General features: G+C 38.3%; 1 protein-coding gene across 6 annotated transcripts in view; it reads right to left on the bottom strand.

Moving 5' to 3' along the window:
- USP45 (ubiquitin specific peptidase 45) overlaps positions 1-18456 on the bottom strand; it is a 56134-nt gene that overhangs the window by 26492 nt on the left and 11186 nt on the right. For 5 of the 6 annotated variants that reach the window (XM_074819487.1, XM_074819490.1, XM_074819492.1 and 2 more), the window contains exons 3-8: positions 18105-18274; positions 16365-16468; positions 15764-15864; positions 6481-6626; positions 5098-5193; positions 2883-3013 (exon numbers count right to left, since the gene is read on the bottom strand). In XM_074819487.1, the coding sequence (XP_074675588.1) occupies positions 2883-3013; positions 5098-5193; positions 6481-6626; positions 15764-15864; positions 16365-16468; positions 18105-18274 (748 nt within the window). Of the gene's footprint in view, positions 1-2882; positions 3014-5097; positions 5194-6480; positions 6627-15763; positions 15865-16364; positions 16469-18104; positions 18275-18456 lie in introns of those variants that run through there. The other variant, XM_074819491.1, reaches the window with a different exon arrangement.

Genomic DNA, 18456 nt, shown 5'->3' with positions numbered 1-18456 from the left:
CTTCTGCTACACATGAGAAAAATGTTATTAGGAAACTGTTGTGTTATTTTTGGGCTAGACAGTCCTGACAAGTAGATAGATCTAAGTATATAAAGAACAGCAGCATACCGTCACCTGCTGACAGCTTCAGCATTTCAACCATTCATGTTTCTAAGAAGCCTAGTAAGATCTGGAAGTGACTATACTATTAAGTAAAAAGTCTATATTCTGCACGACCACTCAGTGTGCATGTCCCTGTTTTGCAAGCTACAAGCAACTACTCAAAACAATGTTATGGTAAAGGATGGGAAGACAATTCCTGGGTCACTGAGTCCAACTCTTGGTATCACAGACAAGTACATCCTATGCTATCTGTACAATCTGCTTCATAAATTCTTTACTGAAGAAAGGTATGGTCATACGCTGTAGACCAGGACTGAGACAGCAATGTCTGTGATAGGGAAAGAACAAATGAAAAAAAAACAAACCCAAAACAAAACGAGGAAACAAGGCTGCAACTGGAGTCAGCAGACTGTTATGTAAAATATATAAAACCAAAACTTATTATTAGAAGTCCTTCCTCATGTCCTTCTCCCCAGTAGTTAACTGACACTTCTTTCTCTGACATACGTCTCTGAAATAGGAACATTTTTTTTTCAGTGTTTTCTTCCTTTTACACATTCATCCTATCATGTCTTTAGGAAAGATGCTGTTTGCGCTTTACCCGTTAAGTAAAACCAGTTTGTGCTAACGCATGTGAAGGCCACAAGTAGCACATGCCTCTAAGATTACTTTGTTATGACTTCTTGGCAGGATTCAAAAAGCAGTTTATGGAGCATGCTGCAGCAACACAGACTTCTTCCTAGCTGGGACTCCTGCAATCTTGCCATGTTGTCTCTTTCATTTCAGCTTTGCTAAAGAGTAGAAAGCCAACTTGAAAAGATGAAAAAAGGCTTTGTAGAAACAGCGTGCCAGAACACTGCATTCATACTGTTTAAGTTAATATATAGTAAATGCATTCCGTTTCCAAAGATAAAGATTTTCCGTTCTCCTACTTCCACCACTGCAGACTGCTTAATTTGCTGAAATTCTCCCTTTCTTCTGTCTTGATTATGTCACCATCAATAACAAAGTAATGAAAAGACCAAAACCTTTTGTCATACCTGTGCAGCCCCTTACTGCCCTTTAACACCTAATTTCTTGCTAACAGGATGTGGCTGACACTTGTGGTTTTGATATGAGAGCTAGTAAAGAATTTATACCTAAGTTGTGTTCTACAAGTTAAGTAAGTAAGGAGTTAGAAAAAGAAGTAGGGATGAAGGCAAGAGATGGCAGAAGCTGACAGATACATGGCTAAACAGCAAAAGTCTGCTGCCCACATTAAAATAAGTTTCAATTTTAGCTGGTAGTTAAAGTCTGTGCCCACCTCAAAAGATCAAAAAGCAACAACAACAAAAATATCTGAGATTTAATACTGGTGTATTGTGTAGCCATCACTTTATGACTACACAAACACACACAAACAGAGGAGATACAAAATAGCTATCACCACAAAAATACAATGCCATCTGAAGTGCACTGCATCAGGATTATTTTACAATGAGTTTGCTAAGGTGGGCTTCAAAACATGTTTTACGTCATCTTTTCCCTTCTATCCTTAATACTTACCGAGAAAAAACTACTATTCTTATTTAATCATTTCCTTTCCATTTCTTGGCCAAATTTTGTTCGTATAATCACATTTTTGAGTCAGCCCTGAAACAGGAGGAGGAGTGACGAAACAACATATTTTTCTTCCCTATATATTTTTCTTCCAGGTCAATAATGCTAAACAGAGAACACTGCTCTTTGACTCAAAATCACTGTAAGGACACTTTATACACATCTCCTTTTACAGCTCAAAAAGAATCAAAAGGAAGTCAAGTACAATAGAAAAAAAAATAACATTAAGTTTCTGAAGTTTAATTTTGAGGATAAAGAAAAAGTAATAATGAATTTCTTTATCAGAATTAAATTGTCTCCGCTCCAGTCTAAAAGCTTTTGTTTTCATATCTTAAACCCATGCTTGCACAGTGAGGTTGCCCTGGAATGCCATGGTAGGAGGCTGCAACTTTCCTCCTAACTCTCTTGCTGCAGAATGCTTAAAATGCCTTAAAATAATACTGTAGCAAATGAATTAACATGCATTACTGATGCATGTGAGATTTAATGTGAGATTCAGCTATATCATCCTCCAGTTACCCTGCCTCTACAGATTCTTTTACTTGCAAAGTCAGTATTTAAATATCTGTATCAGCATTTAAATAGGTCTTCCACAGGTGTTTTAAAAAGCATGATTGTTTGCATCATAATTGAAGGCACCTACAAAGCACCACTGTAAACATTTTCCATGCCAAGAAACGGGAGTTTCTTTAGGGCTTGTAAGCTCTTTGCAATCTGGAGCCATATGCCATTTCAGTACTGCTTCAAGTCCTTACTTGTTAGACCCTTTTTACTTTTGAATTGATGCCAAGGTCAGACATCATGGCAGAGGTTTCCCATTTAAAAGCTTACCCTTTTTTTCAAAATACCTACATACACTCTGCAGTATTAGCACAGCTTTATGCTAATATACAACAAAACCTGAAAGGTAATTCCATTTTCTTCAGTTTTATCATGCCCTCTTCTGCCCCTTCAAAGCCCACTGAAAGTGGTTATGGACTGGGCCATACATTTCATGAAGAGCAGGTACAGCCCCACAGTGCAACAAGGAGCCCTGCAACTTGAAAACATGAAAAAGACATTTTCTGGACTGCCTGGTAAAAATCTAATAGCACCTTAGAAAGGACAACAGAGGTGGCACATTTAGAAACATATCAGTGAAAAATAAAAATAAATAAATTAAAGATACTGACAGTACATACTTTTGACAAAGCTGGCTGAACAGCACTTTGGGGGAAAGTGGACCTTTTCCAGCCTCCCTCATGCTGTGAAGGAACAAGAACATCGCTGAAGTCAAAGGTCCTGGGCTGGAGAGGTTTACCACCAAAGGATCCTTCAAAGCAAAGGTAAATTGCACATCAGATTTCAAAGTTAATGACACCTAAGACTTATTTCAAGTTAGTAACATTTATGACGAACAACAATGTCACTTTCAGTCTTAGAGTGGTTTGGTTTGGGGTTTTTTTAAATGTTGATGTCACCTACATGACTGAAATAGTTTAAGAGAAAGCTTATTATTCAAGCAGTAATAGTTGCAAACCCAAACAATTCTTGTTGAGCAAACTGGTTGGTAGGCAATTGTTTTGGAAACAGGCATGTCAATGACCCAGCCTGATTCTCACAAAAACAGACTACCTCTTGCATTACACCTGCTTTACTCTTACTCCCAGGTGCACTGAAATTCAGTTGGCGAGACAACGGGGGTGACCTCCTCCATGGGCCAGCATAAGACAGAGCTCAGTGGCACTCTGTCTGCTCAACCTCAGGAAAGGGGAGGCCAGCTTCACTGACCTGTGAGCCGCACACTGAAATTTCCACATATCCAACAGCCACAGAAACACACCCTGTTTCTCCAGGAACCAGGCACTGGGAAGGCACCAGCAGTGGTTCACAGCAGAAGCCAACAGCAGATGCCACAGGTCCACAGTGGCAGCAGGGACAGCCCCTCCTGGTGTGAGATCCATCCCTGCCAGCAGGTCCTGTGCCTGGAAGGAGCCAGCCAGCAGCCACCCAAGCCAGCCTTAAGAGCAGGAGACTCCTGCACTGCTTACATGTCACAGACCGCCAGCTCTCCCTAACATACTCCCAGGTTCACACATCACCACAGTGCTTCCTACTAGCTGGCCTGACTCTCACAAAACCAGATTACAACTTCCAGACAAACACAGAGACTGCCTCGTCCAGAAAGCAGATCCACACAAAACGTAAGCACTATGATACACACAAGTACAAAGTATTTGCATTATATACACTATCAAAAGGTGGGAAAATGCCCTTTACCAAGCCTGAAGCTGGGAGCTTCTACATTACTATTAGTTAGACTAGTGCAGCCCTCTAATTCTGTGCTGACATACAAAGACCAGAAAACAGAGCCTTTGCTCCAAAGATCTAATTTACATTGTAAGCACTGTCATTAAACAAAAAATAAATCTTTCAACCTTATGGCTGTGCAAGTTTCGCATCAAGCATAAGCCAACACACCACTGGCTTTCTAAGCCTCTGGGCACAAACAAGCTCCAGACCTCCACTGTGGCTCATGATAACTTAGTGAAACACATCGCTGCTCAGAACTGCCACTGGAGGAAATATAGACAGCAATGCAGTGAATTTCACACTGTTCTTGCCTGGAGAAGCTATGAACATCACTGACAGCAACATACAAAAAACTTTGTAATTTCAGAGGTATCTGAAACAGAATCCCACCCCTCAACCCTCACTGCCACCAGAAAGCTCCCAGCGAACAGCAGAAAAAGAAAAAAAGAAAAAAAAACCCAACCAAATCCTCTGTAAACTGCTTTCTTTAGCTAGCAGAGAGAAAGGGGTATTATCTTTACTGCCAACAATATATTATGAAAACCTAAGTCTCTAAGACATGACCAGGAACAGCAGCATATTCTTTTGGTAATAAGCACAGGAGTCTCTCTCCCATATGCCTGCAATGAGCTTGAGGACAAGAAAATTGGTGCTCCCTGAAATTTTGCTTCTCTCAGTTTAATCCTCTGGCCTGTGAAGCATGTGATAAATTCTACAAGCCTTATTAATGAAGGGCTGGGACAGACTGGAATAAAATATTTCGTGAACACTTTCTAAGCCAAATACACTATTTCCTGTATCATACATTCATACTGAAGAAATGAAAAGGGAAACAAAAATAAGTCAGTCACTCTTTCTTAAGGTCAGGCATTGTTTGCTTCTTCAGTGTCACAAAATATGAAATAATGAGATTATTCCTCCTCCTCTAGGGCTGAATAATTAGTTTTGTGAAAGGAGTGAGTTCACAGATATCATAAACTGGCTAAACAATTAAAAGGCAAAAGAAAAGGAGAGTAAGAGCATGTCTTTAACAGAGATGCGATGTCCCATCCTCCAGCTTCTTCCCACATTTCCCCAAATTTGTATTTCTCACTGCATACTTACCAGTTGGGAGTCTGAAGTATGACAGATTTTTAACTTTGTTCCTTTCTCCTTCATCTCATACATCAGTTCATTTAGTACATGAGTCTGTGCCAAGTTCTTAAAGAAAAAAAAAATAAATCCAAGACACACACACTGATCTTTCAACTATACATTTTTCTTTAGTCATAAATTCTAGCTTCAAGGATAGACAAAACCAGATATATTTCATAATGTACAACTGAGGTTTAAATTGGACCACTAGAAGAAACGGGTATCACTCTTGTAAGTGCCAAGATCATTGATCTTAGACTGTCTCTAAAATGCTATCTAATTCTGTTCCTGTAATTCCAAAATAGTTTTCTAGTAATAACTTTGTTATTTTTGTTGAACAACAAGATTTGTTAGTTTGTTGGGTTTTTTTTTTCATGGTGAGACATTAGTATCAGAAATCATTTGTTTCTTTTAAACTCTGCAGTCCCTCTCATTGTGTCCCAAGAAGCACAAAGGCTTTGGCACACTGAAAAGCATTAACCTCTCTGAATTTAAGAGAGAAACCAACTTAAGATATCTCAGCTTTGTTGCTTTATTTTTGGTTAACTTTGACTGAAGATCACTTAGGTTTCTACAATGCCCTAAGTATGGACAGAGAACAATTTGCAGTAATTCTACTCCTTACAAATTTACTATTTGTTTGCTGCATTTTGTAATCACCACCATAAACACAAGGTAAAGAATGCCAGTTCAGAACACCTTTGTCGCAGTTTTCTCTCATTTGTTCACTCCTGTCTGCAGACATACAGATGTCTGATCAACTGACAAGCAAGAGGATGGTCCAATATAAAACCTGCTAAAGCTGCTGCTTTTTTTGAGGATGTTGGGTTAGTTGTACACTCAACATCAATAAAAGTGTATTAGTATAGCTCATTCCTCCTATTCTGATCAGAAAAAAAACCCATAACCAATAAAAGTACTTTTTAAACCTCTACGATAGATGCAGTTATAAATCATCACAATGCACTGGGCAGACATTTACATTATACATAAAGTACCACTTTTCACACCCACCAGTATGGTAAATACTGTGCATTACTCATGACTGCTTAATGCTGAACTACAAATAAAACCATATGCTAGAGTACAACCCACACACATATGCAGTGTGTAAAACACTTGACATTTTCATTTGTCTCATTACTGTGAAAAATGCTACTGATCCAGGAATTCTTTTCTGTTATTAGAGGAAATACTGCTTGGATAGCAAGGAATAAAAAGAATTTGAAAAGGATCTTCAGAAAGCAGAATAAAGACTGGTAACGGTCAGAACCTTTTCTGCAGCCCACAGTTTATACAGATTAAGTATTTCTGAAATCTATTAGAGAAGTCTGTATGATCTTTCCATCTTACCTGCATGACAGCATTAAAAAAGCACGTATTTCCTAAATTATTTATTCCTTTAACTGGAACTGATGCACCATTACCAGAACTTTTTCCTTTCAGTATTTCACTTGTTTCACTGTTTTCTTCACGGAGTCGTATGATTTTTGATGAACCTATAATTAAACTATAGATTAACATTACTATATAATTGCATAGTTTAATCATTTCAGTCCTTCCATGGGTTACATTTGTAATTTTTAGCATATGTGGAAAGATACCTTGATGGTACTCTAAACTGCTTTACGTAATCTTTTTTAAAAAAAAAAAAGATACATCAGCAGTTAAACCCCTGGGGAAACAAAATCCCCCCAACAACTACATATATTCAACAATAACCATTCTGTAAGACCGTAACTTCTCCAATTACCCAAGCAATAAATAAAGTAAAATGGGCTCTGTTAGTTTATTAACAAGAGGCAGTTAAGATGTATGTTCATTAGGCACACTAGAGACACCACACAAAGACTGTTTTTTGGTGCATTTGAAGAGAGGTAACCAAAAGTTACCACCTGAATGCTGAAAGTCTTTATCGGTTATTGCGCTCTGTTTGAATTACCTCATATAACTCAGTCAGTGGCTGAATAGGAGTTGTTATCAGTTCCCCCAAATGCTACATTTGCTCCTCAACTCACCTCCCTTTGTCACAGCCTGAGGAATTGCTAACACAACCCAAATACATACAGTGCTAGTGTTATAATTTCAAAAAACAAAAATTAGATAAAACTGCAATGGAATATGCTACCAGTATAACGTCCACATATTTCCCTGTTTTCCTTATTATTTAAATAGATGAGGGACAGCAAAGTTAGACAGTCATTAACTTGTAGCCTAGAGGTAATGGAAAGACTTGAGATAACAATATTTAGCCTCCAATTCTACTAGCAACTTTCATACTGTCATGGTTGCAGGACTAAATATGAGCATTACTGACATCTGCAGTGTCTTAAATATTGATTAACAATGCATGTCAATGTAAGCGAGTTATGGACTTAATAGATGCCAAGAACTGTGATGCTGCAATCTCTGTCTTGACATATGAATTCATATATTTGTTCTAATGAGTTTCACATTGAAGTCTCATTAAAGTGTTCTTGAGAAATAACTAACAGACCTATTTACATTAATGAAATGCTCATGCCAAAAGGTTCTTTTATGTACACTCCTAGGTAGCTTCTTGTTTAGAAGATGAAAAAATATAATTAAATAAAAAAGAGGTCATTAAAATATCTATTGTATCTGGCAACAAGCTTCTGATGCAGTCTGTCTGCACTCTATAGTGCCATCAAGGCATAATTATTTTTCAAAATTGTATCTGAATTTGTCAAAATGCAGTTAGAGGTGTTTTGCTGTTCAAAAACATTTTTAAATGTTCTTGGTAATACTGCTTACACAGCTTTAAAATACTCTCCACTCGTGTGGAAAATCAAGACAGTACAAGGGCAAAGTAAGAGAACAAGTTCTCCTTGAAAAAGTATTTTTGAATGCAATGAATGCAGCTTGGGAGCTGCTCACACCCTGAAACAGTCACTGTTTTATGGGCTACACACAGCAACAACTCTTAACTGACATGCTTACAAGGAGCACGCTACAGTGTCTGAGACTCATTCACCCACGCAGAGCTCCAAAAGCATCACAGGAGGAGGATGGGAGCTCCAAGTTTCTGCAACTCAAAGGCACTGCTCACTCTCAGAAAATTAGTAATATAAGTGGAGACTTCTTCCCCTCAGAAAAGTGTGCCATACAGAGTAGTGCTGGGGAGAAGAGAGGGTTAAAAAGAAAAAAAAAACGGAAAAAAAAAAAGCCAAAATTGTGTAAATAATTTGTGTATTAGTATACCACAGTTGTTGCATTTATCCATTGGCATTCAAAAACATCTGGGACAGCATCTTAAAGTAAACAATGTTCACAAGGCCATCTGGACAAAACTGCAGGCAAAAATTAAAGCATAAGCATATGGAAAAGCAGATTTTTCTCTTCCCTTTAGCAGTACAGGATGACAAATGTCAAACCTAGATCTGTCCACGCTTCACTGTGCTATGCTTTGCAGCACCACCTGGCTCTCCTTGCACAGCCACCAAATATGGACAGCACTGCCACAGCGGACCATATCTGCAGGGCAAACTCGATAAAAGCATTTCACTTCATGGTTAAATGGCAGCTTCACACAAGTAACAAGGTTCCATTTACTGAACCTTACATATAAATTATTTAAGGGAGGGAAAACAAAAGGCAAAGCATCCAGCTTTGTGATAAGAGCTGGATGAATATACAATTATAAAACACAATAAATGAGAACCAGACATCCGATTGCCACAAAGCTGGATAATTAGTATAGGGATAAGGAGAAGTAGTGTAAATTAAGAAAAGGCCTGTATGTTGTTACTGAAGTCTAGGAAGCGCCTTTCATTCAGAAGGCTTTAATTACTGCCTCTTGATTTTTTAATAATTTTACAAAGACAATCCGTGTGACATTTTACTAGGTTTTTTGTAGCTGTGAAGAAGTCTTGAAGAAAAGCTTTGCTTTGCCATTGCAAGCATTATCTGCTGCCTTGCTTATTCCATGCAGATATTTTTAAGGACATACACAGACCCAGAGGAGGGACGGCAGTGTTTAATTTAACTCTGCTCAGTGTCCCCAGCTCAGTGATAAATGACAGACAGGCCTGAAGCTGAATGTTTAGTTGACATGTGAAGAGTTGGTCAGTCTTAACAGAAGATGCTGGTAATGACTGTGATAGCTAATACTTCTACAGATTGGAGCTGGAGGGTCCTTCTGCAAGATTATCCCAAGGCTACAAGCATGTTATTAATCAAAAAGCTAATATGTAATTTTTTAAAGTGAATTTGCACTGAACTGTTTCATGGACTCTTGCCGACTCAATCTTGCAACACTGTAATGTTTTAACAGGCATGCTTTTGGATATGAAAAGTGACTTTTAAGTCAGTATAGACACAACAAGGACCCCAGCAGAAGGGCTCCATCGAAATGGCTGTCATCTGCTACTGCCCACAAGGGTCTTTGGCTCCTGGCCAAACAGGATAAAAGAAGTAGTCCAAGCCATCCTTGCACATGCAGTAAGTAATACCTGTTACAAAGGACATTGTTAATGTTAATGAGAGCAAGGTGAAAAGCACAAAAGTAAGTAAATTCATAGATTGATTTCTGTCTGTAATTCACTACTACATCTTTTAAGAGAGTTGACATGGTGACCCTCAACCTCTTTGCCCCTCTCAGGCACTGTGGACAGGACAGCCAGGCCTGTCCCTCCACATCAGGGACAGCGTATCTGACTGACTGTTTTGGGGCTCACACATTCAGACTATGCCTTTGTCAGACTCCTGCCGTTTTGTTGTAGAGCTGGCCTTTCTAACCCAGTCACACAGGGAAAATTCTCACCCAGGTTGTGCCTTGATCACAACAACCTCCTTTTCCTTTGACAGTTGCAGAGACACCCTACCAGAGCACTCTGCCAAGACCCACTGCCCAGCTCTCCATCCAACTCGTCACACCCTACTGACCACCTCTTCCTAGGCACCAGGTCAGCTTCTGCCTCTGGTCCCACCATGACGTCCACCTCCAGTGCTCACTCCTTCAGCTCTCAGACAGCTGCATTTGTGCAAAGGCACAGCCTTCGTGCCCGGCAAAGCTTCCCAACATCACCCTGCTCTCCCCCACACTAGCAAACCCCCTTCCCACCAGACCCACAGGAAAGAGGACAGCAGTCTGAAATTGCTCCTCTGCTATACCTCTTGCAGCAATGCACCCTTTTCTTGCCACTCTGTTCTTCAGCTTTTTTTTTTAACCTACTTTTGCTCACCTGCAGTCTTGTCTCGTAAGCTCTCTGGAGGCAGGGAACATTGTTTTATCCCACAGCTGCACACTACTGGCCTCATGGGTATGTGACTGCGATTCCTAAGCTCAACGTTAACATAGACAATGATTCAGTCCATGAATCAGAGCAAGTCGATGGACCAGGTGTACGAACACACACGGTGCTGACATATCCACTTGCAAAAGACATTCAGAAAACTTATTGCAGGTTCTCTATCAATTTGGCCAGTATTTCAAACATTTGCAGTGCACATGGACTTCTGTACTGCCCTTGCTGAAACTGAGCTGTGCCTGGGGGTGCAGATGGTATGCAAGCAAAAAGCTAAATGACATCCAATTTTTCTTTCAGCCAGGGGAGTAAGCATTTTTGCTCATCTTTTCAATGCAACTTTTTTTTTAATTAAAAATGAGGGTTCCAAGAATATGCTCTTTTATTCCAAGGTCAGGCCTTTTCTATTGAATACAACTCTGGTACTTCAGCTGAAGGTCTTCACAGTAAAAGCAAGGTTAATAGATTGCCTTTCTTTTACCAAGTTCTCATCATGCTGTATTATGAAATGCTACTAAATTGTCTGGCACTCCTTTTTTATTTAAAAAATTTAAATTTTTTTTCAACACTGTACAACAATGAGAATCTAACCCTTAGAAAAACAGCATGGTTCTCTTCTGAAATGGTCACTAGCTTTACATTTTAAAAGCCCAGTTTCCCTTGCAGTCTTATAATCCTACCAAATTAAAGACTACAAACTGCAATTTTATTTCTCTGATTCTGCCAGAATGTTATAAACTAAAAAACCTGTCTGCACAGTGTGAAAGCAAGCTATTCAAGCACCATTTTTGATTCTCTACACTCAGATGACTTGTGCTACACCTCGCAAGCAAATATGTGGACAGGAAAGGGAAGAAACCATTGATAAAAATAACAGAATGTCTAAAAAATTTTTTGCCAATGATTCAGTTTTCATTTCTGTGCAATGTTTATAATTAACAGCAGCCCCTATCAAGTAAGTAAACTTGAAAGAAAATTTATGACCAACAACATAAATGTCTTTTTGCTGAAGTGTACCTTAGATTTGGTGAATCAACATACTCTGTTTTATTTGGCTAGTCAATTTTCTTTTTAAGTAGATGGAATGGATTATATCACTTCAAAACTGCATGGAGTAAAAATCAATTATGAAAGAATACAGTTATTTTTTTCAGTATGATCCTTTATCAAGGATGATAATATCCACAGACAAATGCAAATCCGAAAAGGTATTCATCATACTATTTGTTTTTCCATACAAGTTAACACCTATTACTTGTATTGTAAAACTCTAGATTTTTAATCTTTGTTTTACATCAGTTATATCCATTAAAATAGAAATCAAGTTTCTAACTTTCACCTATTGGCAAATCTGGACAGCTGAACTTACTAGCAAAATCTCATTCCTCTGACTGACCTTCCCAACAATAAATTTAACTACAAAAGTTGAGAATAAATATTCTTCCTTCCCACTCTATTGCCACATAAACCAATTTATTTAACTGCTCTATAAAAAAACTGAGTATGCAATCTTATGTCTCCACCGACGTCTAATTTGGCTTTTGTAAAGGAAAATACACATAATATTCATTTTTAAGACTGCAAAACCATTTATTTTCTCCAGCAAATGAGCAGACACACAGAGCGCAATGTCTCAGCATGGTTTCTGTGTACTACATGTGCATTATGTCCATGTGAAGCTCACAAGTGTGCCACACGGACAATACTGCACCTGCCTTTCTGTGAAAATCATCATGGCCTGCTAACCTTTTCCACAAAACAAATTTCTGGGTGGTACACCCTAGAAAGCAATCTTGCTTTATTCTTCCATCTTGTGCTCAACATGACCTCTTAACCAAACAGACTCCTCTAAAAAAAAAAAAAGGGGGGGGCGGGGGGGGAAGCAGGCATTGCTGGGTACAACAAACCATAGGATCAGATGCGAAAATCACACAGCTGCAAGCATTCTTTTGGGAACCCAGCACTGGGATTTATCTCAATCGCTTAATGTAATTACAAAAGTCAGTCATGTAGTAGTAATGTAATTTGCACATTTTTACAGCTGAAGTGAAGTTGAATCTTTATGAGAGGCCGAGTGAAAAGCAGGGATCCTGCTGCCACACTATTCCACCACATTAGTACCAAATGACAAGCATTTTGCTTTTGTTTATTTTCCAAGATGCATTAATTAGGAAACCTATATAACCCTCCCTTACATGTTTAAGCTGATTATTTTACCTTCAAATGACTCCTGCACTTTCAAGAAAAAACCTAGCAGCCCTCATCTAAGGATATAAGCAGCCCATGGATTACATATATCCATGTTTATACTGCATTTCTGAAGAAATTTCCACACAATGCTATTTGAATTTTAATGATGCACCATGCCAACCAGTTGTTATAACAGAAAGAAATCCAGACCTAAGATGAATTGTTGTTACAGTGCCACATTCTGATATGAAAATTAAGTGTCTTCACTTTAGCTGCTTTTTTAGGAAGAAACAGAAAAGCAATAGGAAAAAAACGCAAGATTGATTTTTAAGTGAGAAATATGATTAAGTATTGTCAGTTTTATACTACTTGTTCCTCACAAGTCATTTTTCATTTATTTAAAATTAGTTTATGTTTTTAATGGCTGAATACACAAAATGAATTTAAAAAATTAAGCCAACTAATATTTTAAAGGGTGACAGTTACACTGAAAATATCACTGTAACATGAAATAAAATGCTACACTTAAAAAAACCAAAAGATAAGTTATCAATAGTAGAGTTAATTTTCACTGTTATACTTTATGTCCTTTGTGACCTGAACAACAGCATGAATTACATTTCGATTTCAGGTTTTGTTTTCAAAAAAGTCCTTAAAGGCAGTCTAATTTAAAGAAAATAAAAAAAATCTTACTTAAGTTACATTTCTTTAGGGGAAGTACCAAGTGTGTCAGCCCAAGTATCTGGCATAAAACAGAAAAGGCATTGCTGTTACCTTTATCCAAGTGAAACAAGAATGCCAACTCCGCCTGGGACTTCCCTCTCACACATACCACTTACTTATCAACACACAGCTGTCTCCCAGCCTCTTCCGGTGAGGAGCCTGGCCCAAGGCAACAGACCATGCCAGGCAAACAGCTTTTTCCTCTTTTCCCTGCCACTTAAGAAAACACAACAAATCATCTTTAGGCCCAGAACGGGATCCAAACTGCTCAGCGCAGCCATACTCCGCCACCTGGAGAGCATCGCAGACTTCCACCTTTAAAACGTTACTGGAAGCACACACACATGCTTTTTGCGTGAATACAAGCTTGCACTTGAGCCTCAGCCCTCTCCCGCCGTGGAGCAGGAGACACGACTACCCTGCAGGAGCAACCTCCACTAGCTAAGACTTCTTGCTGCCGAGGCGGCCACCTGGCAAGGCATGTACGTGACCTCCTTAGCTTTGAAGGACACCAGTGTGACTGTTCGCACACTCCAAACCACGCATGTGAGTGAATCTGAAGGATGAAGCATAACCTTGCAGGCTGGTAACACGCGGCACAAGACACTGGGAAAGCAGACTCTGCAATTCGCCACTATTTAAAACTGTCCTGCACCTGCCACCGCCTTGCAGGAGGACCCTCACGCTGCCCACAGCACTGCTCACACCCGACTACCTTTTACATCACTGCCGCTGAGCCTCCTTTTCCACGGCACCAAAGCAAGCAGGGCCAACTCAATGCACTGCTACCACAAAATGCACAACACGCTGAAGCTGGATGATAGCTAGTTTTTCATTTCTATGCCTGGTTTCAGAAACTGAAGGGAAAACTTGTTTAAATAAAACAGGGGGGAAAAAAAGGGGGGGGGGGGGGGGGGGAAGGGTTTATTCCCTAAACAGAAACAATACATTTTTGTTTCCAGTTAAGTTTTGTTCCACAGTTTTGTTTCCTGTATGAGTCTCCAGTTATAGCTGCCAAATATTTAAATGCAGTATATGCATTTTCAAAACAGAGTATCAAAATGAAACACAAATACAAACATGGTAGAAATATATTCTGCCCTGCTCTGCTATAAACACCTGATTTTTAAGAAATCCTGGGCCTAATTTAAGCTTAAGTTAGTTTTGCATTTTGGTTACTTTATTTAAGACATTTCACAGAAAACTTCTAAGCACCACACTCACAGAATCTAAGCCATGAAGCACACAGTCATATTACTCAGAAATTCTTATCCAGCAGTGCAAAACCAGAATGAAATTGTTTCCATTAAATTAACTGAAACAAACACTACAGCATTTTAATCTGCAAGCAAGCTGCAATACCAATTACCACACAAACTTGAAACTGAACCTGTGAATGAAACTGAAATCACATACTGTATTTTCATCGCTCCAAGCAAAAAGATGCAAAAAGTAGCAGTTTATCAATTTAACAAACAACTTGTGAATAGATCAAAATATAAAATATGTATTTCTGAGTGGCCCTTCATTTTTTTTCCCCTCAAAAAAAATATGTATCACCTCTCAAAACCAGTAGGATTTATGCACATGCAGCTAGAGGAATACACAGTCCAATTCAGAACGGCAATTCTCCATCATTACTTCTAACCAGGTGACTATCTGTTTCTGGCAAAACCTACAGCCATTTGTTTTAGAAGTTTACTTAAGCTGTTTTTTTGTGAAGAAAATCTGGAATTCAATGGACTCCCTCAGTCACAAGCCAGAAATGCTGCCGACTTTGTTACCGTAGGGATTAATAACATCAACGTTATCAAAAGTAGACAGTTGAGAGTCACAAGTACAAAGTTCTATCTGTATTTACATACATTCAGAATAATAGTAGGCTCCTAACTTAAGAAAATAAATTAATACTATTTTCTATTAATAGAAATGAGCATTCTATCCATGAAAACCCCATGACATCAACAAACAGAAAGCATTACATCCAACAACAGAGTACTAGAAGATCTGCTTAAACAAATTTAATTAACTATGGAAAAAAAATTTAAACCAGAAAAATTTTAAGATGTGACAAATCCAGACTAGGAAAATTCAATTAATTAATGATTCTATATAGTTTTTGTGCATTGATTTATATGGCATCTTATTTAAGGTAACGTCTTCTCTACAATAAACTAGTATTTCTTCATTAAAGACAAAATCTGGGAAAACCATCCTATGGTGCCCAAAATATTCTTAAAACACAACCATACTGTAGGAAAAAATTTAAATTACTTTTATGAAAACCATTACAACAGGCATTACTTGCACAAAAAATTGTGCAATTACCAATTGTATTATACTTGCATCATACATAATTTTTCATTTATGTTAACATGCCTCAAAATTTGAAATACTCATTTTTATGGACAGTACGTTACAGATATCTCCAGATAAAACTATTTATATAAACTTACTTGGTTCAGCCCTGGAACCATGTTTTTGAAGAAAGTCAACTATCTGAGCCAAAACCTTTTTGTTGCAATGTGTTGACAGCTCTTCATCACATTCATAACACCTAAAAAAAAGAAGAAACAAACTGGAATTCAGGATATCTGGATGCACCTCCCAGCTCTAACAAACCTCTCAAACAAACTTACACAAATTACTTAAGCTCTGGGTTTCAATTTTTCATACTAAAAAGAGGAATAAAATTTAACTCTGTCATCCCATATATGCTCTTCTATACATCATCCCCAATTCACTGTGATACTTACAGATTTAAATAATCTCAATTTATAGTTCTGAACATAATCATATAGAAACAAGCAGGAAGGACAAACTCCTATAACCAGCCAGCTCTCTACAGAATACAGTGGACTCAAATGTCTATCTTACTTATTTGTGACCCCTCTGAGAGTCCTAAGGACAAACTAAATTTCTCTCCAGAAAGCCTGCCTTTCCTCTATATAAAGTATTAATTTTATCTGTCAGAATCATTGTTTAGAAGACGGTGCTTTAAGTTATGAGTAATCCTTATGTAGAAGCACACAGGAGCACCTGTATACTTATTCTTACCATATGATCCATGTGCTGAGATTGATAACAATGCAATGAGGTTCTGTGCGTGCTGTTTGGAAGTGTTTCAAAGAATGCTGGCCTTCCGAGTTCTTACTACATCCCTTAAAAAGGAAACAAACATCAACACAGTAAGAGAAAAACAGGAAGTGGGAAAAGACTACGTTATTAGTAAATAAACTACAAAAACTTCACTTTTCAAAATTAGACAGAAAGCTATAGTGCCCTAAATACTCGTTTAGCATTCTCAAGGATTGAAAGGGTTTAACACTTTATAACCCAGTATTATAAAGATATCACTTAAGTTTTTTTAAATGAACACATTTTCTTTTTACTAATAAAGGAAAATCAATGACAATACAAAACCAAAATCTCATCTTTTCTACTCAGAAAAATCAGTTAAAAGCATAGAAAATTATTGTTTGTTTTAACTTAATAGAAATAATTTCTAGCTTTTGAGTAAGTATTGAGTAAGTATCAATAGACAGAAAATGATGCCATTCACAAAAGTAAGAATTCTCTAAAAAAAAATGTGAATGAAATGACTGTGTAGCATATTTGCTCCACAGAATATCAAGGAGAGGAAAAGCACAGGTAACCCTCCGGGCTCAAGAATGCGAAATGCATTCCAGACAGCAAATGCAAAAGGTATATAAATTCTTTTGTACTAAAAAGCTACTCAGAACACACCATTTATGTACAGCAACACCGAGATAAAGCATTTGCAATTTTTCAAGTATCTACAGAGTGTGACTTAGAAGATGCAGGACTGGTCTCTGAATGAGGCATGAGTTTTGAAGGCTATTAACAGCATAAACATGAAAAAGCACACAGAGTTAACTCCTTTTAAAAGCCTTCCTTAATTACAAATTTTCAGACACAAGACATACCGAGTCCTCCTCAGATCTATATAATTATCTTCTAAAGCCTGCGAATAGCACATTTCTTTGCAAAATTAAATCTGTTCAGATAATGCTGGTAGAAGCTGGCTTCTGTCCTTATAGGAAGACCTACAGAAAGTCTAAGAAAATTGTTCAGGCAACTATTAGCTGAACGAAGGGTGACATTGCCTGTAAACTGAATTTTTCTGTATCAAGTTTTATTTCACTCACAGGGCAGAAACCTGGGCAAGCCCTTGGGGTCAGGACCTGCCATTTTAAACTCTGAGGCCATGATTTGACATTATAACTGATCCAATCTAATGGCTAGATGCCACAAAAAGCAACATTCTCACTCTGGCACAGTTCTTTTTCCCTGGTTTCAATCAAATCTAGCAACTGAGTGCCCACAGTGTAAGCTGGTTCACCAATATACACCAATTTTTTCAATTTACATTGTTTTTTCATTCATTTGTATTTGTATTTGTAGGATCTTCTGCCAGATGAGCCAGCTGAACAAATGCATTTTGCAACCACACAGTTCCTGAAGCCAATTCTCTGTAAGCGGCAAGAGCATGCAGATGAAGAACAGAGGAAAAGGTAGGACCCTGACTTACTACTTGTGATGCCAAACCGCACCATAACACATAAAGTTAACCCAAAACACTGCCAAAACCAAGACAAGAATGTAAGGCCACATCCCACACCACTGCAGAAGCTGAAGAATGGACTCTCACAACTAAGCAATTACGTCACACCGTTTCACTGAAGGTAACAAGATGTCAGACAGGGATCCACACCAGTCATATCTTTTAGAAAATCAGGACCCATTCACCTCCCTAAGTTTCCAGCATATGCTTACCTGAGAGCCACATTTGAGACACAGCCATATGTCCGAAGGTGCCACAGGCTCACCATCACTCATCCGCCTCTCCTTCAGACATTCTGCACATATCGACCAGACACTCTGAGCTACCGCTCTCTTCACATGATGCACATCCACTGCTTGGCTCACGTGCTGGCAGGTTAAACCTAAAGAAAACAACACATACTCACTTTCATCCATTAAAAATAATAGCTATGAAAGGGAGCGTGTGTACACTAAAAGAGCAGAGTCTTCAACGAATTCAGCATTAAGAATAAAAAGTAGCAAAGAACTAAAATAGGAAAAATCAGCCAGCTGCTCCCCATATACTGAATTTTATGAAGGATCT

This window comes from Strix aluco, chromosome 3 (assembly GCF_031877795.1).
Source record: "Strix aluco isolate bStrAlu1 chromosome 3, bStrAlu1.hap1, whole genome shotgun sequence".
In the NCBI taxonomy this organism is placed as follows: Eukaryota; Metazoa; Chordata; class Aves; order Strigiformes; family Strigidae; genus Strix; species Strix aluco.
This window is presented reverse-complemented; position numbering and strand designations above follow the sequence as displayed.